The sequence below is a fragment of the Cinclus cinclus genome, chromosome 18 (assembly GCF_963662255.1).
Source record: "Cinclus cinclus chromosome 18, bCinCin1.1, whole genome shotgun sequence".
Lineage (NCBI taxonomy): Eukaryota > Metazoa > Chordata > Aves > Passeriformes > Cinclidae > Cinclus > Cinclus cinclus.
Window position 1 is genome coordinate 5,102,082 of NC_085063.1, and position 16,850 is coordinate 5,118,931.

Sequence of the window (16,850 nt, forward strand, 5' to 3'; positions counted from 1 at the left end):
AACAGGGGAGATGATCTTTCAGGTGCCTCTCTTCTCCCATGGTGGTGAGATTTGTCTCTTCACATCCATCCTAATGAGTTTTCTGAACTCACTCTAACAAATTTTGGTGCCGCTATCTACTGGTTGTATATGGTGCAAAATTTGGGCCCAGATGTTGCCTTCCCTCCCAGCAAAGGAGGAGCAGGGCCCTTTTCCTTCTCAGAGCAACTTTGTGCTAGCAAGTGGATTGAACCCTGCCTAATTCCAAGGAAATGAAAATCAGATCACTGAATGCAATAGTGTAAAGTAGTTTGAAGCTTGCTTTCACTGAGAGCTGTTAATACATAAAAACTGTAGGAAACCAGTCCATTTTAGACAAACAGCTTTTTGGCTTCCATTGGTATTTCACATAAGTAAAACTCTGGGAACTCATCATCCTGGCAGTGAAGTTTAGTGGTGTCTGATCAAATGCAATCCATTCTTAATCAGACAGGAAAGTTATTAATGGTAAGAGGCAGTAATGGATAAATCTTGCAGGATGTTTCATGGCCCTGCCAAGTATTTGCCTACTACTGGCTTTGGGCTGAAGTTGCACCAGGGTGTGAGCTGGAAGGCTGTTGAAGAATGTCCTGGAATGGATTCACACTTCTGTGTGGTGACATTTGGGATGCAATGGTCGCTGCTTGTGGAGCATTGGCAGAGCTGTTGGTTGTAGTCTGGGATGAGAAATTCTCTAAGGTGGGTAATTAACCTGCTTCTGGTGAACTATTTTGTGGAGAAAAACGGGCTTTTGGGGGAGTAAAAAACACATAGATTCCCTTACATGGGCATTGTAGCAGCCTACCTCTAGGAATAATATTGTTCACTGTAAAATTTAGCAGTGTTACAACAATAGTGGGGTTTTGATACCTGTGTGTTTTAAAGGCCATCCCAGAGGAAAGCTCTGAGGTACAGAGCAGAGAGCACTTGGCTGTTTCATTGGATCTTAATAAGGCTAAAAGGCTGTAGAACCTAGAAATCACATTGTGACTGGCATATCTTCATTTATTAGAGGAGCATTTGAGGTTGTTAGGATATATTGAATGGTTTTAAGATCAATAAATAACTTATTAAATATTTAAGGCCAGATTAGAGTCCCAGTTCAATTACCAGTGAGCCGAATGTTGTAGCTGTTCATAGAGACGGTGCAAAGATCTGAGAATGTGAATGTACTGACAGGTCTGTTGCAGGCAGAACTGCATGAGAATAACCCTTCTCCTCACAGCATTTTATTGTGTGCTGAATTTGTACTGTTTCTAGCAAACTAAGTAGTTAATGAGAGCAGCTTTACATTCCACATTGAAAGAAATTTGTTAGATTGAGAAAAAGGTGTCTTTCAAAACAGTGTGTCTATTTTAGTGAGCTCAGCCAAGGAAGCCCCAGCACTGAAATGTTAGATAAGGGCTAAAGTCCCATTGCTGGGATGTGTTTGAAATCAGACCTGGATCTGTGTTTCACACACGATATGATGCGATTTCACCCCACCTAATTTCACTTCTTTCAGGTGCTCCTGAATCTTAAAACTCCCAATTTTGGGAAGAACTGACTCTAGCTGATGTGATTCTGTGCCATCTTGGAGGTATGGTTGAAGAACCACCTGGATGAGCAACCCCTGGTAGGGAAGGAGAAGAGCATGGCAGGGCAATAGCAATAATGACTCAGTGCAATACTCAGTGGAGGCAGTGAATTCTCAAGTTTATTGAGCAGGGTCTTCCTTCATGAGGTTGAAATCCCTTAAAAGCTCCCAAATGGCATTACAACTTCTGTCTAGTGTCCCTTTTTTTCTTCAGTCTTGGAGCTCTGATTACCCACATCATCCCTGCTGAAACTAAATCAATTACCATGGAAAAGGGAATATCCTGAGAAAGCAATAGCGCTGGTCTCCAGTGAGCAGTGGATGAAGTGTTGTCTGTCTGCTGGAAGGTTTCTCCCTACACCTGGGTTATTTCTGTGCCTTATTCTTGCTAAAGGTAACTTGTCTCTGGAAGGTTTTTGGTGACCATAGAGTTCTTGCTGATCTTTAACTTGGACACTTTTGCAAGGGGATGACACTTGAGAGCATGCTGGATTTTGACAATATTTGCTCTTTCAATTTCTCTCATGAATGCCACTTCTTTCTTCCTAAATACACAGAAAGGAAATTCACAGGGGCTTCACTGTATTTTAACAAATCACATTGACTAATGTGTCAGTTCTCTACAGGCAGAATCCAGAACACGCTTGCAGCAGCAGGGTCTCACCTCTTACACCAGAACACATTTACATCTTTTTTTCTGTTGCCCGTAAGCAGCAGAACAGTTCTCCCTGGTTGTTCTTCACCTTCATTTCTGTTTTTTTCATGTTGGCCAAACTGCTAATGGACTTCTCAGTTCCCTCACACAATTCGAGTACCATTGGGCTCTCCAGGCAACATCTGCTATGGTGTAGTTACGACCTTGAATATTCTGCTGTATTTCAACCATGGAAGCTGTAGTAGAGGAGACTCTGCTGGAGATACCTGTTCCCAAAGCTACACCAATGCAATGATCTCCACCCGCAGCTGCAGGGGAGATACGGGTTTTTAAACAGTGCAGATGCAGCCTTAGAATTGCCACCACTATGTCTTCAGCCTTTAGATTGCAGTGTGAGGCTGCAGGAGTGTGGATAACCCTGGTAGAGGCAGGACTGCTGTGTGTACAGGACAGTAAGAGATAATGGCAAGCCTTCTGCAATAACTTGTAATTCCATTGATCAGTAGTAAACGATGTACAAATAAAACTTGATGAAATGTATTTTATGTGAAGAAAAAAAATAATGTAAGAACTGTATATTGTATTAGCAGCTTTGTGTATAAAATGGCATTTTGGCAATCAGAGTCTAATATATTTAAAACTTTTTTTTAAAAAAAGGATATTTGATATTGTATGGAATTGACTTTGTTGCTACTGTAAGTATGAAGATGGTTTCTTAACATGTTGAAGCAATGCATAAAATCTTAAACTTTATGTAAAACTCATGCCAAAAGCGTGTTTGACAGTATTAGCACCTGACTCAGTGTCTTTAATAGAGATATTGAATTTTTTAATTTAAAAATTAAATTAAATTTCTTTTAATAATACAAAAATGCCACTGAAATTTATTGGTTTTGGGTTTGTTTGTTTTGTTTTGCTTTTTAATTGGTTTAAGTTTTGGCACTCTGTTAAATATCTCTGCCTCTCAGCTGTCTACAACCAGGGGCTGCCTAGAAGAGGAAATCTAGGCAGTGGGCGTGTGTAACCTTTTGTTTCAAATGCAGAGCTCAGGAAGCGTTTGGACAATGCTCTCAGGAACTCTTGGTTCTGCCCTGTGCATGGCCGGAAATCGGACTTTGATGATGCTTGGGGATCCCTTCCACCACAGAATATGCCGTGATTCTGTGAACTGGCGGCAGCTGGAGCTGGAGACAAGCTGGAAAGCCAAAGCTGTGCCTGCCTTCCGTGGGAGAGTTCAAGGCTGTAGCTCCAGCATTTGTTAGCACCCATCAGTACGAGCGCCCTTCTCCGAGGGCTTTTATTCTGTTCGGGGTAAAAGCTCCGTGATTCCTGCCCGTACTCCGAAGGTCGGCAGGGCTGTCCCCAGCCGGGGAGCTCCCTTGATGGCCGGCAGGGCTCGGGGCAGGGCTGTCCCCAGCCGGGGAGCTCCGTCGCGGTCCCTCCCGGGGGAGGCGGTGTCTCCCTGCCGGAGCCAACGGCGGCGCGGGGCGGGGAAGCGGCAGCGGCGGCCGCGCTGTTTGGATTCAAACTCGCCGTAAAGCGCTCGCCGGGCTCGGTGCAGCGCTCCGGCCATGGCCAACGCGTCGCAGTGTCTGGAGGAGGGCTCGGGGCGCTGGCCGCCGCCGGCCGGGCCGTACAGCGAGGCGCAGCGCCTGGCGCTGGAGGAGCTGGTGGCGGGCGGCCCCGAGGCGCTGCGCGCTTTCCTGCGGCGGGAGCAGCTGCCGCCCTTCCTGTCGGAGCCCGAGGTGCAGGACATCGCTCGGGCCGCGCTGCCGCCCGCCGCGGGCCCGGAGCCGGCGGCCGAGTCCTCGGCCGGCTCGTCGCTCGACGCCTCGTCGCTCACCTACTTCCCCGAGCGCTCGGACCTGGAGCCGCCGGCGCTGGAGCTGGGCTGGCCGGGCTTCGCCAGCGGCGCCTTCCGCGGGCTGACGCGGGTGGAGGCGCATTTCCAGCCCGGCTGCGGGGACAGCATCTACGGCTGCAAGGAGGCGGTGCGGCGGCAGATCCGCTCCGCCCGACAGGTGAGTGCCCGCTCCCGCCCTGCCCTGCCCGGGGTCCCTCTCCCCTGGGTCTGCGAGCACATCAAAAATGGGCACCGGCACCACTAAGTGTTGCCACGGGGCATCGAGCGAAGCCAAGTGGCTTTAAAACCCTTGCCGAGCAGACAGTATCTCATTAAGGAAGACAACCTCGAAACTACAGGAAAAGTGGCACTCCCTTTGTTGTACCTGCGAGCCTTTCCTTTCCCGGCTGCTCTGGAGCTGATGTGCCAAGAGCTCCCCGGCCCGCAGCGCTGCTGCCGTGGCCAGCACAGCCGCTGTATCCAGCTGATCCTGCTTTCACGCTGAGCAAGAGTCTCCTACTCAAGGTTCCCCACTGATGTGCTCTGCCAGACAGGTTCGCTTGCAGAAACCTCCTACTGTCCTTTAAAGGGTGTGACACAGAAAAAGGCTCTTCTATAAAAGAAGGTTATCTACAGATATAACACCTGGATTGTATTTCCCTTCCTTAGCTCACTAATTGCCCCCAAGTGACGTATAGAACGGCTTTCGACCGGACTTTCCTCCTACGGGAGCGGCCGCTTTTGTTCTGATTCACTGTATGGCTTGAAAATCACGTGGCGTAGGAACCTGTAACTGTTCCCTGTAACTCATTGCATTCCCGGAGTTTATAGCCTCCAACTGTAATCCCCGGCCGGGAACCACCCTTCTCCTTAGCAGCCATTCCATTGGCTCAGCTAAAATTTAAATGTGCATCTTCCTTTTTGGGTGGCCAGATGAAGCAATCCCGGCCTCTTTGTGTAACGCGCACGGCACAACCTGAATCAGCAACCGAGTTTAGTTTCTACTCCCTTGCGAGGGCAGAAGCTTGGGGAGTGTGTGAGCGTGACATGAACGACGGGCTCCTGGCCAGAAACGGTCACAGGGGAAGCTCTGTTCTCAAATAATCCCTACAGGTATATGAGACCACTCTGGTGACTCGAGTGAACACCATAAAGCTGTTCTTGTTTGTAGTATTGTTCCTTGCAACATCCTGCCAAACACCTTTCCTGACACTGGCCCAAGAACAAGGCAAGCTGCTCCTGCCTCATTTATGACTGTGCCTGATCCAGGGAGCATTTTTTTGTGGACATAAATGATATTTTTGACACCCTAAAATTTACTGAATGTCAGATTCTGTGTGATACTTCTCAGTCATTTCTGAGTTCCTCAAGTTAGTGTGAGGACTGGGAAAACTTGAGATGCTGCATAATTTCTTCTCTAACTAATGCACTCAAATGCAGTTAGTTAAGTGACTGCTGCAATCTTGTCCTTGCTATCCTGAATGCATAAATAGAAAAAAGGGTTTTCTCTCTTTCCTCTAAATATTTTGGGCAAAACTATTTCTTTTTCAGCTGCTAATTCTGGGACTAGAGCTCAAACGTGCTGTGAATTGAGCTGTCATAGGAAGGCATCAGTGTTCCCAAGGATTTAGTGTGAATTCTTTTGTTTTCAGGGGTGGTTTTCTTACTTGTCTGGTCTTGTCAAAAACATCTTATTGGTTTTTAATCTTCTTCAACCCTTAAACAAGTGATTGGGTGGCAAGAAGCTCAGGAGGCACGCAAGAAGCACTAACATAAAGTAGCTTTATCTAGAAATACCCATGTGCTTGTGCATGTTATATGTCAGAACTGAGCCAAACAGAACCAGTCCCTTAGGGAGCAGGACAGAGGTGGGAATGCAAAGTTCAGCCTGTTCCTGTGGGAAAGGTTTTCTGTGAGTACAGGCCATGCCACACACAGAGCAGCTGTGTTGCATGCTTACACACCTTGGGTGTGCTGCAGCAGCCTCCATCTGATAAGGACAGGTGCCAGGTACCCACAGTGGTTGTAGTGTCGTTGTTTTTTATGCTGTTTTAATAGAAAAGGGAAAAACTCAAGTCATAAAGCTGAATCCTTTATGCCTTTGTGTCCCTACACAGAAGTGGTTTTGAAGGGTGAAAACTCTAGCACCAAATCAATGTGTGAGTTGGCTCTGAATCAGCTATAGAGATGGTTCTTAAATGTGATATTCCCAACTTGGGATTTGCCTTTTTGAAAGAACTGTTGGGTGAGTGGAGGGATTTCCTATGAAGATAAGGAATAGAAACTCAGTAAGAATATAGAAACTAGGAAGAGTCTGGCAGTCAGCTGGGGTTTGTGAGATCTGACAGCAAGGAGGCCATTTGAGCTAATTCTCCTGTCGCTGTTTGAAACACTGAGCGAACAGGTGTGGAGATGATTTGTCTGGAGTCCAGATTCTGCTGTGATAGCTTCCCCAGTGTGGCCACATTACAGGGGATTGTGCAGGAAAGAAGGCTGTGCAAATGTACAAATGCAGCAGTCAGAAATAAAACCTCTTCAGGCCAATGCTTTGCATGCTGGGGCACAGTGAATTTACAGGAGTGTTGTGGGAATATAGAAATCTTTTATAACTTGCTAGGGCCTGTGCAGCAGGACAAGGAAATGTGCATGAGACTCTGATGATGGCAGCAGGAGAAAATGGCTGGGGGAGACAGTGGCCTTGTGTAAAATAAATCCCTCGAGTAAGTGGTGTGACTTTCCTTTCAGGTGATTGCCCTTGTGATGGATTCCTTCACAGACATTGAGATCTTCAGTGACCTTCAGGATGCCTATAACAACCGCCAAGTCCCTGTCTATATCCTTCTTGACCAGGAATTTGTACCCCATTTCTTGGAAATGTGCAACAATTTGGGAGTTTGTCCTGAGCAGGAAAGTGTAAGTACTAAATTAGGGTCAGTGTGGTTTTTTTTTATTTTTGTAGTACATATCATGTGTGATACTTACATACATACATTAGGCATATCAAAGACAGCTGTCTATAAAGCATCAGACTGCCTTGAAAGGCTAAAGCAAGCTGTCTGTTGCCCAGACGTAGGAGCTACAACCATGATGTGCACCAGCCCAGTGTGCTCTGTGCACTGAGATCCCTGTCCTGAGGGTGCAGCAATTTTAAGAGATGTAATTTTGCAGTATTTAAGTAGCTTTATTCTTTGGCTCAAGGAGCTACTTGCTAAGGAAAACAGAAACGTGGGAAGCTAAAGGGTGGTACAGCTCTGGTATCATCTGCTTTCTTTCCTAATACTTTTCTTTTAAAAGGGTTTGGATGATGTGAGCCAGGTGATTCACTTAGATGGTGTGAACATAAACGGACATGGCTGTGTTATGGCTTGGCTTGGATAGGCTTATGCTCACTTCAGTAAAAGCTTCTCTGGAGAGGGAAAAACACTACTGCCTTTCTGGGCAGTAAGTAATTGGAACTGACTGTTCTCACCTAATCCAAAAACAATTTAGCACTGCGTGACTAAAAACACTAATATATAGGCTGTATAAAAAGTGAATTTCATTCCTATCTTCTATACTGTGCATAGCTGCTTTTAAGTAGAATTGCTAATCAAAAAATTTTGGAAATTGACTTAAATTTGGTGTTACTTTTTTCCTTTCTTTTCTGAACCAGATGATGAGAGTTCGAACTCTTACAGGGAGCACGTACTACATGAGGTCAGGTGCCAAAATTGTTGGGAAAGCCAAGGAGAAGTTCATGTTAATTGATGGCATTAGAGTGGCAACAGGCTCCTACAGGCAAGTATTGGGGTCTGCTGGTGCCCAGTGAAGCTGTAGAAAGAGAGATTTGCTGCAAATAGATGTATTAACTTTGCTGTTTGCCCAGTGTTGTTGAGTGCCAATGGCACATGGACTAGCTGAGTCAAAGTGGGGCTGACACCCCACTGAAAACACCTTTGGAAAACTGGTTTATACAACTTGTTGCTAGCAGAGAGCTTGGCCACGACTAAATAGAGTTCTTCCTGCAGAAGGGAATAGTGCCTTGCTGTGCCTTGCCTTGCCTTATTTTTGAGTCTTGCTGTCTGTAGCTATACTGTTGAAATGCACTGGAGATTAACTGTGAGCCTTGGTTTGTTTTCAACAGTTTCACATGGTGTGATGGGAAGCTGAACAGCAGCAACTTGCTGGTGTTGTCAGGTCAAGTGGTTGAACATTTTGACCTCCAGTTCAGGATTCTTTATGCTCAGTCTCTGCCCATCAGCCCAAAGCAACCATCCAGCTGCAGGAACAGTGACATGTTTAATCCCGTGCTGAACAGAACAGGATCCTCTAAAGAATATACTGTAGAAGGCAATTTGAGAGCAGAATTTGCCAGACTGTCTAGCACTCCGAAAAAATTGCTGGAAAAAACAGAACAGACTGAATATACTCCTGCAGGAAAGCTTTGTAGCCTGGGGCATTCTTGCCTGTGTGAAGAGGAGTTGTTTAGCAATCAAGTGGCTACAGCGGAGCAGAAAAGTGCATCAACTCAAACTGGCCCGTGGAAAGAGATGGTAGCTGTGACCAAATGTAATGCAGCCACTCAGGCCAGTGCTGCCACAGCAGACACTAGCACTCAGGCTTCTGTCACGGCCAGAGCGACAGGCACTCAGACATCAATTTTGCTGAAGACTGCAGTGACACAGACAAAGGAAGAGGAGGGCACAGAAACACCTCTCCTTCCCAGAAAGTTGTCAAAAGAAGAGTATTTTCTGTCTGGAAAGGCTGTATCCACTTCTAGTCTGCGATCGTTGTCTTCATCATCATCCCAGTGCTCTCTTGCAAGTTCTACGGGTTCAATATCCTCTCTCAGGTCCTTTGAATATTCCAGTAGTCACAGGGCACAATATTTCCAAAAACTGCACAAAGAGAGGCAATTCCACTACTCCACGATCAGGTCGAAGCTGAGCCACATGGTGGATATCCTGTCCCGGCGGGGCCGTGTCCCTGTGAGCCACGTGGCACAGTACCCTGGCAGGTGCAGCCTAAAGCACAGGCGGGACATCAGCACCAGCCTGCGCAGCCTCCGTGATGCCTCGCTCTTCTCTCTGAATAAATGATTCCTGCCCTGGCCACACGACACACAAACCCCAGTCTCAAGTTGCTGTCACTTTGTACCTAAAGATTCTTCCCCTTCCGTCCAGCACTTTTTTGATATGCGTGTACACCACTCTCCAGCACTTTGTTTTATACTATGCAATGTAAATGATGAAAAAGAGGAATTATGTAGTAACTACTTGCAGGTTCCTCTTGTATGCGTTAGTGGTGATGAGCATTTTAATTCTGGGTATTTAACCTCAAAACTGAGCTTGCTTTCCAGGATTGCTAATGCCCTAGTTTTAATTTATATAAACTTGGAAAAATCTGAGACACATGAAACTTCCTCAGAGTGGCTTTGGAGATCTATCTTATATCAAGGAATCCTCAATCTTTTTTTCCAATATTGGCTTTTATTTCTACTTTATCTTTGACATGAGAGGAATCAGCCATTAAAAAGAGCCGTAAAGCTGATTTTATTTTAACTTCTGTGATATATATGTTACTCTTCCACTAAAGTTACAAAGAGTCTGTTGAAACAGTTGCAGGTTATCTTCACTGTATTGCTTTTCCATTGTTTAGGCCTTCTGAAACAGAATGAGCTAACTAGCCCTTTAGTTAGATCATGCTCTTGTGCATTTGTTTAGAGATATTATATATTTGTGTGTATATGTGTGCTTCCTTTTTTGCAGTGAGCTCCAAGGTGAGACAATCACTGAGGGCATGTGACAAAGCCCCTGTCCAAAAATAAACTGACAAACTCCCTACAGAATGTTATGGGTTATGTTGGGTAATGTTAATTTACAAGTAACTGTAGGAGTTAAATAAACATTTTTCCCTTTTTAACTGTGGTGTCTGAAATGTTTTTTCCTGCTCTACCATGTTTCCACTACTAACTTGGTTTGAGGAGCTAAAGTGCCCCTCTAGTTTTTGAAGATACTTCCAATATTGAGTAGACCTGAGGCCTGGCTGCTTTGCAAAGCCTTTATCTGACTGTTTGCAGATTTCTGTGCATATCTGTGCTTGCTGGGTCTTCTACCTGAGCAGTGTGTGCAGTCTCTCCCTGAGATCTGACCTGTACTGTTTTTCCTTAGACCTGCTTCTCAGTACTTCAGTGGCCAACCACACTGAATTCTGCCAAACCAAATCAGGTTATCTATTTTTTTATTTTTTTTATTTAGGGGCTTGTGTGTCCAGTAGATGGCACATTTCAGCTCTTGTCTTGAATATTGAATGAGTGAATAAAAATATCCGTAACTCCTAAAGGCTTCAAGTGTTGAGAACAACTAACTTCAGCATTTCTGTCTGAAATCTCTTGAAAAAGAGGTTTAGCTACTTTCATTATTTGGATTTCAAAGCAGCCACTCCTTCACTAAAGGTGGAGGTGGGGAAAAAAGTTCTGTCTGCACTTGTTCAAAATGATAAGGTAGTTTATTGCTTGAGTCGTGGATCTGGAACACTGGCAGCAAACCAGGCTGCAGGGAGGGAACCAAGATTACATCACTGACACCAATATCGTGTTGTATTTTTAAGAGCTCAAGTCTTGCAGTTCTTAAATGTATATAAAATCACCTTGTTCTACGCTTTTTAACTTTACAGTACCGTGTAGCCGTTAAGATACTCTACTGGGAACAAGAAACAGTTTACAAATAAACTCCTTTTTGCCATGGGGTTTTCACTTGATCATCGCCGAGCTTTGTTTTCTGTTTATTTGGCATTTTAAATCGGGATGACTAAGTGACTAAGCGTCGGCGCTTGGTGCTTTCCTGCTGGGGCCATTTGCCCTCTCCAGCTTTAGGAGCAGCCTTTTGATCCGGGCCGGGTAGCAGGTCCGGGGCTGGGCTGATCCTTCCTCCTTAGCGGTTGGCGCTGCTGCGGGCGCTTCCCTGGGCGTGGGGAAGGCTGCGGGCTGTGCCACCCGTGACTGTCCCGTGGGCGAGCGGCCGGGAGGAGCGCAGCGGGGCGGGAGGTGCGGAGGAGAGCGCGGAGCGCTATAAAGAGCCGGGGCAGCGCCGGGGCGCTCCGGCCATGGCCAACGCGTCGCAGTGTCTGGAGGAGGGCTCGGGGCGCTGGCCGCCGCCGGCCGGGCCGTACAGCGAGGCGCAGCGCCTGGCGCTGGAGGAGCTGGTGGCGGGCGGCCCCGAGGCGCTGCGCGCTTTCCTGCGGCGGGAGCAGCTGCCGCCCTTCCTGTCGGAGCCCGAGGTGCAGGACATCGCTCGGGCCGCGCTGCCGCCCGCCGCGGGCCCGGAGCCGGCGGCCGAGCCCTCGGCCGGCTCGTCGCTCGACGCCTCGTCGCTCACCTACTTCCCCGAGCGCTCGGACCTGGAGCCGCCGGCGCTGGAGCTGGGCTGGCCGGGCTTCGCCAGCGGCGCCTTCCGCGGGCTGACGCGGGTGGAGGCGCATTTCCAGCCCGGCTGCGGGGACAGCATCTACGGCTGCAAGGAGGCGGTGCGGCGGCAGATCCGCTCCGCCCGACAGGTGAGTGCCCGCTCCCGCCTGCGCGGCTTCCCGGGGCCACCTCGTCCCGCCCCGCTTCGCTTGCTCTTACACAACCTTCCTTTTTTAATTACTCTGCTGTTCCGTATCGCTTCATGTCTTTTCCACCGTGTTTTGTAGTTATTTTTAAAATAGGCTTGTTATTAGCCGGCTTCCCCCCCACCATACTGCTGAAAACCGAGTGCGAGCTCTCCGGGCTCTGCTCAGTTCCCTCAGGGAGTTGCCCCATGAGCGGTACATGCCGAGCGTGCCCGTTCCCTGCTCTCTGAAATAGCCATTGCTTCCCCATCCTCCGGTGGATCCACGGCAAGCCCTGGGATTCAGCCCATGGGGAAGATCTGTGGCGGTAGGATCTGGCTCTCGGATGTTTTACTCAGATCTTGACTTGAAATATGAGAATCTGAATAATAAGGTGAAGACGAACCTGACTTTTCTCTTCAACAGAGAGGCGAGATGTAAAGAGCAGTCAGACAATGGTGGTTTTGGGTTTTCTTACTGTTTCTTTTCATGGTTGAAAACTTGAAAGAACGGAAAACTGTAGCATTAGAAGTAAGCTCACCTTTTTCTTCTGGCAGTGCTCATGAGGAAAAGACATCTATTCTCAAGAAGGAAAAACCCTCCTGCTTAGGAAGAGATCAAATTTCCTACCATAGGGCAAAGCCAGGGTTCTAGGTCTATCTCAGTGTGAGGAAGAATACTCTGTATCATAGAAGACTGTACTATGTTCCATAACCACATGGAAAAAAGGCAGGAGGAATATTTAATTTGAAAGCCAAATTTCTCATGTACCAGCTCCCTTGTGATGCTGTGGAAACAGCCTAATGGTTACTTCTGCAACTCGTTTCAGATGATTGCCCTGGTTATGGATTCCTTCACAGATACCGATATCTTCACAGACCTCTTGGAAGCCTGTAGGCAACGGCAAGTTAAAGTGTATATCCTTCTAGATCAGTCTTCCTTTTCCCACTTTCTAAAAATGTGCAAGGATCTGGGAGTTGACCTTGAGCAGGAAAAGGTGAGCCTTGTCATATTTACAGGGGTGGGAAACTGATCCTCTCACGACTGTCATCTTTGAGCTGTCAAAAGAAGAAATTATTACACCTGCTGCTATGACTTCTAATGGGCATTATGTAGCTCCGGCTCTATTTTGGAACGTTTAATGATTCTCACCTAAGATAGCAATTAATAGAGAACCTGAAACCTTTGTAATTGGATGTTACAGCTGCTTTCTGAGCACAAATACTTACTGAATGTTCAAGGAAATGGAGGAGGAATGTCCAGTTCCTAAAGCATGACTGGAGCTGCTTGGGCTCACCGAGGCTTTGAAGGCTGAGGGAGAAGCAGGTTCTCAGGATTCCGTGGAATTTGGATCCTGATGATTAGGTGACAGGAATTTTCACAGTGACATTCTGCACATTCAGTTTATACATCTGCCCCTTAATGCCACCTCTTTGCCTACAAAAAAAGGACAAAATCCTCACTTGGTTCCTAGTGGGTGACTTGTGCCAGTGTGCAGTCCATCAGGGATGGTTATTGCTGTGTTACTCTGTTAAGTGCAATCACTGAACTCTGCAGTCCACCTGACTCTTGCCGTGTCTTTTAACAGCTCATGAGGGTTCGGATTATCATGGGGAGCACATACTGCACCAGGTCAGGTGCCAAAATCATTGGAAAAGTCCGTGAAAAGTTCATGTTAATTGATGGCATTAGAGTGACAACAGGCTCCTACAGGCAAGTGCCAATTTCTTTCTCTTGCTTTACATGATTTCTCTCTATGGAAATGAAAACCAGCAATAATGCAGAATTGCTTTCCTTATCAGATTTTGTGCCCAACATTTATCCTTAAAAGATCCCACCGCTCATCAGTTGCGTTGTAAGAACAACATAACTAAATGTGATGAAGGAGAATTTTCAGTGAATATTTTCATTACTGATTCTTTTCAATTAACTCATAATTTTCTCACTCTTCCCTTGCTAGTTTTACATGGACAGATGGGAAGCTGAACAGCAGTAACATTTTGATCCTGTCAGGCCCCGCAGTTGCGCACTTTGACCTGGAATTTCGGATTCTTCATTCACGGTCAAAGCCTATCAACCTCAAAGAGTTTTCCAGCTGCAAGAAGAACAGGGTGTGGGACCAGCTGTTCAGGATAACAGTGGCTTCCAGAGACGTGACCAGGGAACACTTCCTGAGAATGGAATTTTTGTATCTGAGAGCATTTGTAGGAGACCTGAAGAGGAAGAGGAGCTGGCTGCATGCCTCCAGGGAAGCCGTGTACTCCCCAAATAACAAGATGCACACCTCTCCCCCGCTGACTAAGAGGAATGGCTCCCTGGTTATGAGGCCACACTGGATCATAGAGAGATGAACTGTGTGTCCAAGCAGAGCAAGAAGCAGAACCTCAGGAACCATGTCCATCCATCCCTGTCCAGCACTGTCTTGCAGTGTGTTTGTGAGGGCAGCTGGGAAAGAAACCTCAGACTGAGAGAAAGTGAAACTGGAATTGTGGCTTTGTTTGAAGAATACTATAAAGCCATTAATGACTTGTACTAGTCTGTTACATTTTCATTTCTCAACCTCTTTATGCATGTTTTAAGCTGACGGGTTGGCAGTGTCATAGCTCAGTAGCTCCCTCCCCCTTTTTTTGAAAGAAATTTAGGTATTGAAATCCATATTTCTTGAAAATCAGTTCTAAGGTGAAAGCAGGCTCTGAAATCAGTCTTGGTCTTGTGTTGTACAAACTCTCCACCAACTAGTTCATGACACAGAACAGGAGTAACCCTAATCTAGAAACCTGTAGGTTGGTATCACACTTCTCTAATTTACATTTTCTTCATACAAAGCTGTGCTGGCAGGCAGAACAAGCAAATGTGTCAGCAAACAAGGCTTTAGCAGTGACTGAATTTCAAATGACCTTTACATTAGACTGTTTGATTGTTGGACATCATGCAATAAATGTATGCAAGTGATAATATTTTAAAAGACTCATTATGTTTGTAGGAGAGCCAAATAAGACCAATTCCTTGGCATTAGCAGACAGGCTTTTTGTTTTCTTTGTGGCTGCTGCTGTCTGATCTGGTGGGAAAAGCTGAGTAGATCTGGAATCTGTGAAGCTGCTGCCTCTTCACAAAGTCCTAATTCCACCAGAAATGCAAAGACACAGAAGTCAGCAACAGAATAATTTTTGAGGTCTCTTGGAAACTCAATTTTTTTATTATTATTTTTCAATCCATTAATTTCTGGAGGGAAAAAACCCCCACCCTCAAATGACTAAGATATCCTCCCAAACAGCTGCAGATTGAGGTACTGAAGTTCCAGCAGCCTGCCAGTGCAGATACTCATTAGTCAAAACAAAGGTATACCATTTCTTAATTGTTCTTGTGGCTCTTCTACTGCAAAATACTTGGGTATGTGCTTGTGTGAGTGTTTTGTGGGTTCTGTGCTTCAAAGCAGAAGATTAAAACTTGGCAGGGGAATTTCACGTGGGTTTCAACTAAGAAGCAGCAAGATAACATTAAACTGGACAGATGGGTCTTACAAAAATGGACATTGCAAAAATGTACTACTGATTAGTATGCAACTAATCTGGGCCCTCTTTCTTCTGCACTTACAATCATGGAAATGTAATCATTCCGGCTCTCCTAATCTGTAAATATTCAGTAGTTTATAGCTTTGTACTATTAACTTCCATCCAGATGTAAAGAAGTTTGAAATACGTATTTTTAGCTATATTTTCCATAAAGGGAACCCCCCTACAGTGTTGAACTCTATGCAAAATACTGTTTGTGCAATCTTGTTTTCATAATAATTATCTGTATATATTTTCTCAAGTATACCTTTTCTACTTTGTTATTAATCTCATTACTTTAATAGGCAGCTCTTTCCATGTGGGATTTTTTCTCAGCAATTACTAATATATTGATGATATGAAATACTGTGAGTTGTGTTTCTTTTTGATAGTGTGGACTTAATATCCAAAGTACGTTGAAAAATATACTAAGAACTTTAAGAACTTCATAATTATAACTTAATAATCAATTTTACACGTGGTTACTCAGCATAACAAGTGACCATGAAAGTAGAGCATTGTGAGATGCAGTTTGTGTTTAACCACCATAACAGCACTGCTAGCGTGGGAAGTTATAAGAATGTAGTATGTGAGTAGACTTTTATTTTCCCATAAACATGAATATATGACAGTATTATTAAACTTACTAGAAGCAGTTTGACCTTTCTATTTTTTATATTTCCTTTAGCTTCTACTTAATTATTAACTCAAAGCCTAGATTAGGTTTGATTCAATAGTAACTTCCATGGGCTTTCATGGGTGTATCTGTGGTTTAAACAGCCTGTAAGTAGCCTGTGGTGGGGCACATCTGCATCTATTCACTATTAGTGTGATAATTTTCTTTCCTTCAGCTGCCCTGTGTAAAGTGCAGCAGCTTGGTGTGGGTAGTGTGGAGGCCATCCTTCACTGGAGAAGGAATCAGCTCTAATTAATGACCAGGGACTTTTGGGCAGTGATTTTTTGACCCTTTAAAATCCTATGTGCTCCCCCAGGTGACCACAGAACGGGTTAGATTGGAAAAGACCTTAAAAGTTGATCTCATCCCAACCCCTGCCATGGACAGGGAAACTTTCTGCTATCCCAGGTTGCTCCAAGCCCTGTCCAGCCTGGCCCTGGACACTGCCAGGGATGGAGCAGCCCCAGCTTCTCTGGGAACCCTGTTCCAGGGCCTGCCCTGACCCCGATTCATCCCTACTCCTTTATAGTCCATTGTTCCTCGGACAAGCACTGCGGTGCTGCCCCATGCACCCACATGGTAGTTTGCCAGATGCTGGATGTCAGCTAAGTGCTGACACTAACTCCGTGCTGTCTCCATTGCAGTGTTTGGCCCCATGGAGCAGTCAGGGCACAAGGACAGATCTGTTACCAAGTGCTCAGTAAATCTGCGGTGTGTTAGGTGCAGTATCGGCAGTGTTTGGCCCCATGGAGCAGTCAGGGCACAAGGACGGGTCTGTTATCAAGTACTCAGTAAATCTGCGGTGTGTTAGGTGCAGTATCGGCAGTGTTTGGCCCCATGTAGTAGTGAGGGCACAAGAACAGATCTGTTACCAAGTGCTCAGTAAATCTGCGGTGTGTTGGGTGCAGTATCGGCAGTGTTTGGCCCCATGGAGCAGTGAGGGCACAAGGACAGATCTGTTA

General features: G+C 45.9%; 2 protein-coding genes across 2 annotated transcripts; both read left to right on the forward strand.

Annotated features, from left to right (window-relative positions):
* The first annotated feature begins 3,820 nt into the window (after nt 1-3,820).
* LOC134051450 (protein FAM83D-B-like) lies at nt 3,821-9,170 on the forward strand. Its single transcript, XM_062505187.1, has 4 exons — nt 3,821-4,270; nt 6,838-7,005; nt 7,745-7,869; nt 8,216-9,170. Exons 1-4 carry the CDS (start codon nt 3,821-3,823, stop codon nt 9,168-9,170), a joined length of 1,698 nt encoding a protein of 565 aa, XP_062361171.1.
* A 2,005-nt stretch (nt 9,171-11,175) lies between these two features.
* LOC134051534 (protein FAM83D-B-like) lies at nt 11,176-14,012 on the forward strand. The gene is made up of 4 exons (XM_062505330.1): nt 11,176-11,625; nt 12,491-12,658; nt 13,250-13,374; nt 13,622-14,012. The coding sequence occupies exons 1-4, from the start codon at nt 11,176-11,178 to the stop codon at nt 14,010-14,012; spliced, it is 1,134 nt and encodes a 377-aa protein (XP_062361314.1).
* The last annotated feature ends 2,838 nt before the right edge of the window (nt 14,013-16,850 follow it).

What these genes read in the sequence shown, in the direction of transcription:
- LOC134051450 (XM_062505187.1), top strand. Translation starts at nt 3,821, where the DNA reads ATGGCCAACGCGTCGCAGTGTCTGGAGGAGGGCTCGGGGCGCTGGCCG. An exon ending in AGATCCGCTCCGCCCGACAG is followed by an intron (nt 4,271 to 6,837) that starts GTGAGTGCCCGC and finishes CTTTCCTTTCAG; the next exon opens with GTGATTGCCCTTGTGATGGA. An exon ending in TTTGTCCTGAGCAGGAAAGT is followed by an intron (nt 7,006 to 7,744) that starts GTAAGTACTAAA and finishes TTTCTGAACCAG; the next exon opens with ATGATGAGAGTTCGAACTCT.
- LOC134051534 (XM_062505330.1), top strand. Translation starts at nt 11,176, where the DNA reads ATGGCCAACGCGTCGCAGTGTCTGGAGGAGGGCTCGGGGCGCTGGCCG. An exon ending in AGATCCGCTCCGCCCGACAG is followed by an intron (nt 11,626 to 12,490) that starts GTGAGTGCCCGC and finishes AACTCGTTTCAG; the next exon opens with ATGATTGCCCTGGTTATGGA. An exon ending in GTGACAACAGGCTCCTACAG is followed by an intron (nt 13,375 to 13,621) that starts GCAAGTGCCAAT and finishes TTCCCTTGCTAG; the next exon opens with TTTTACATGGACAGATGGGA.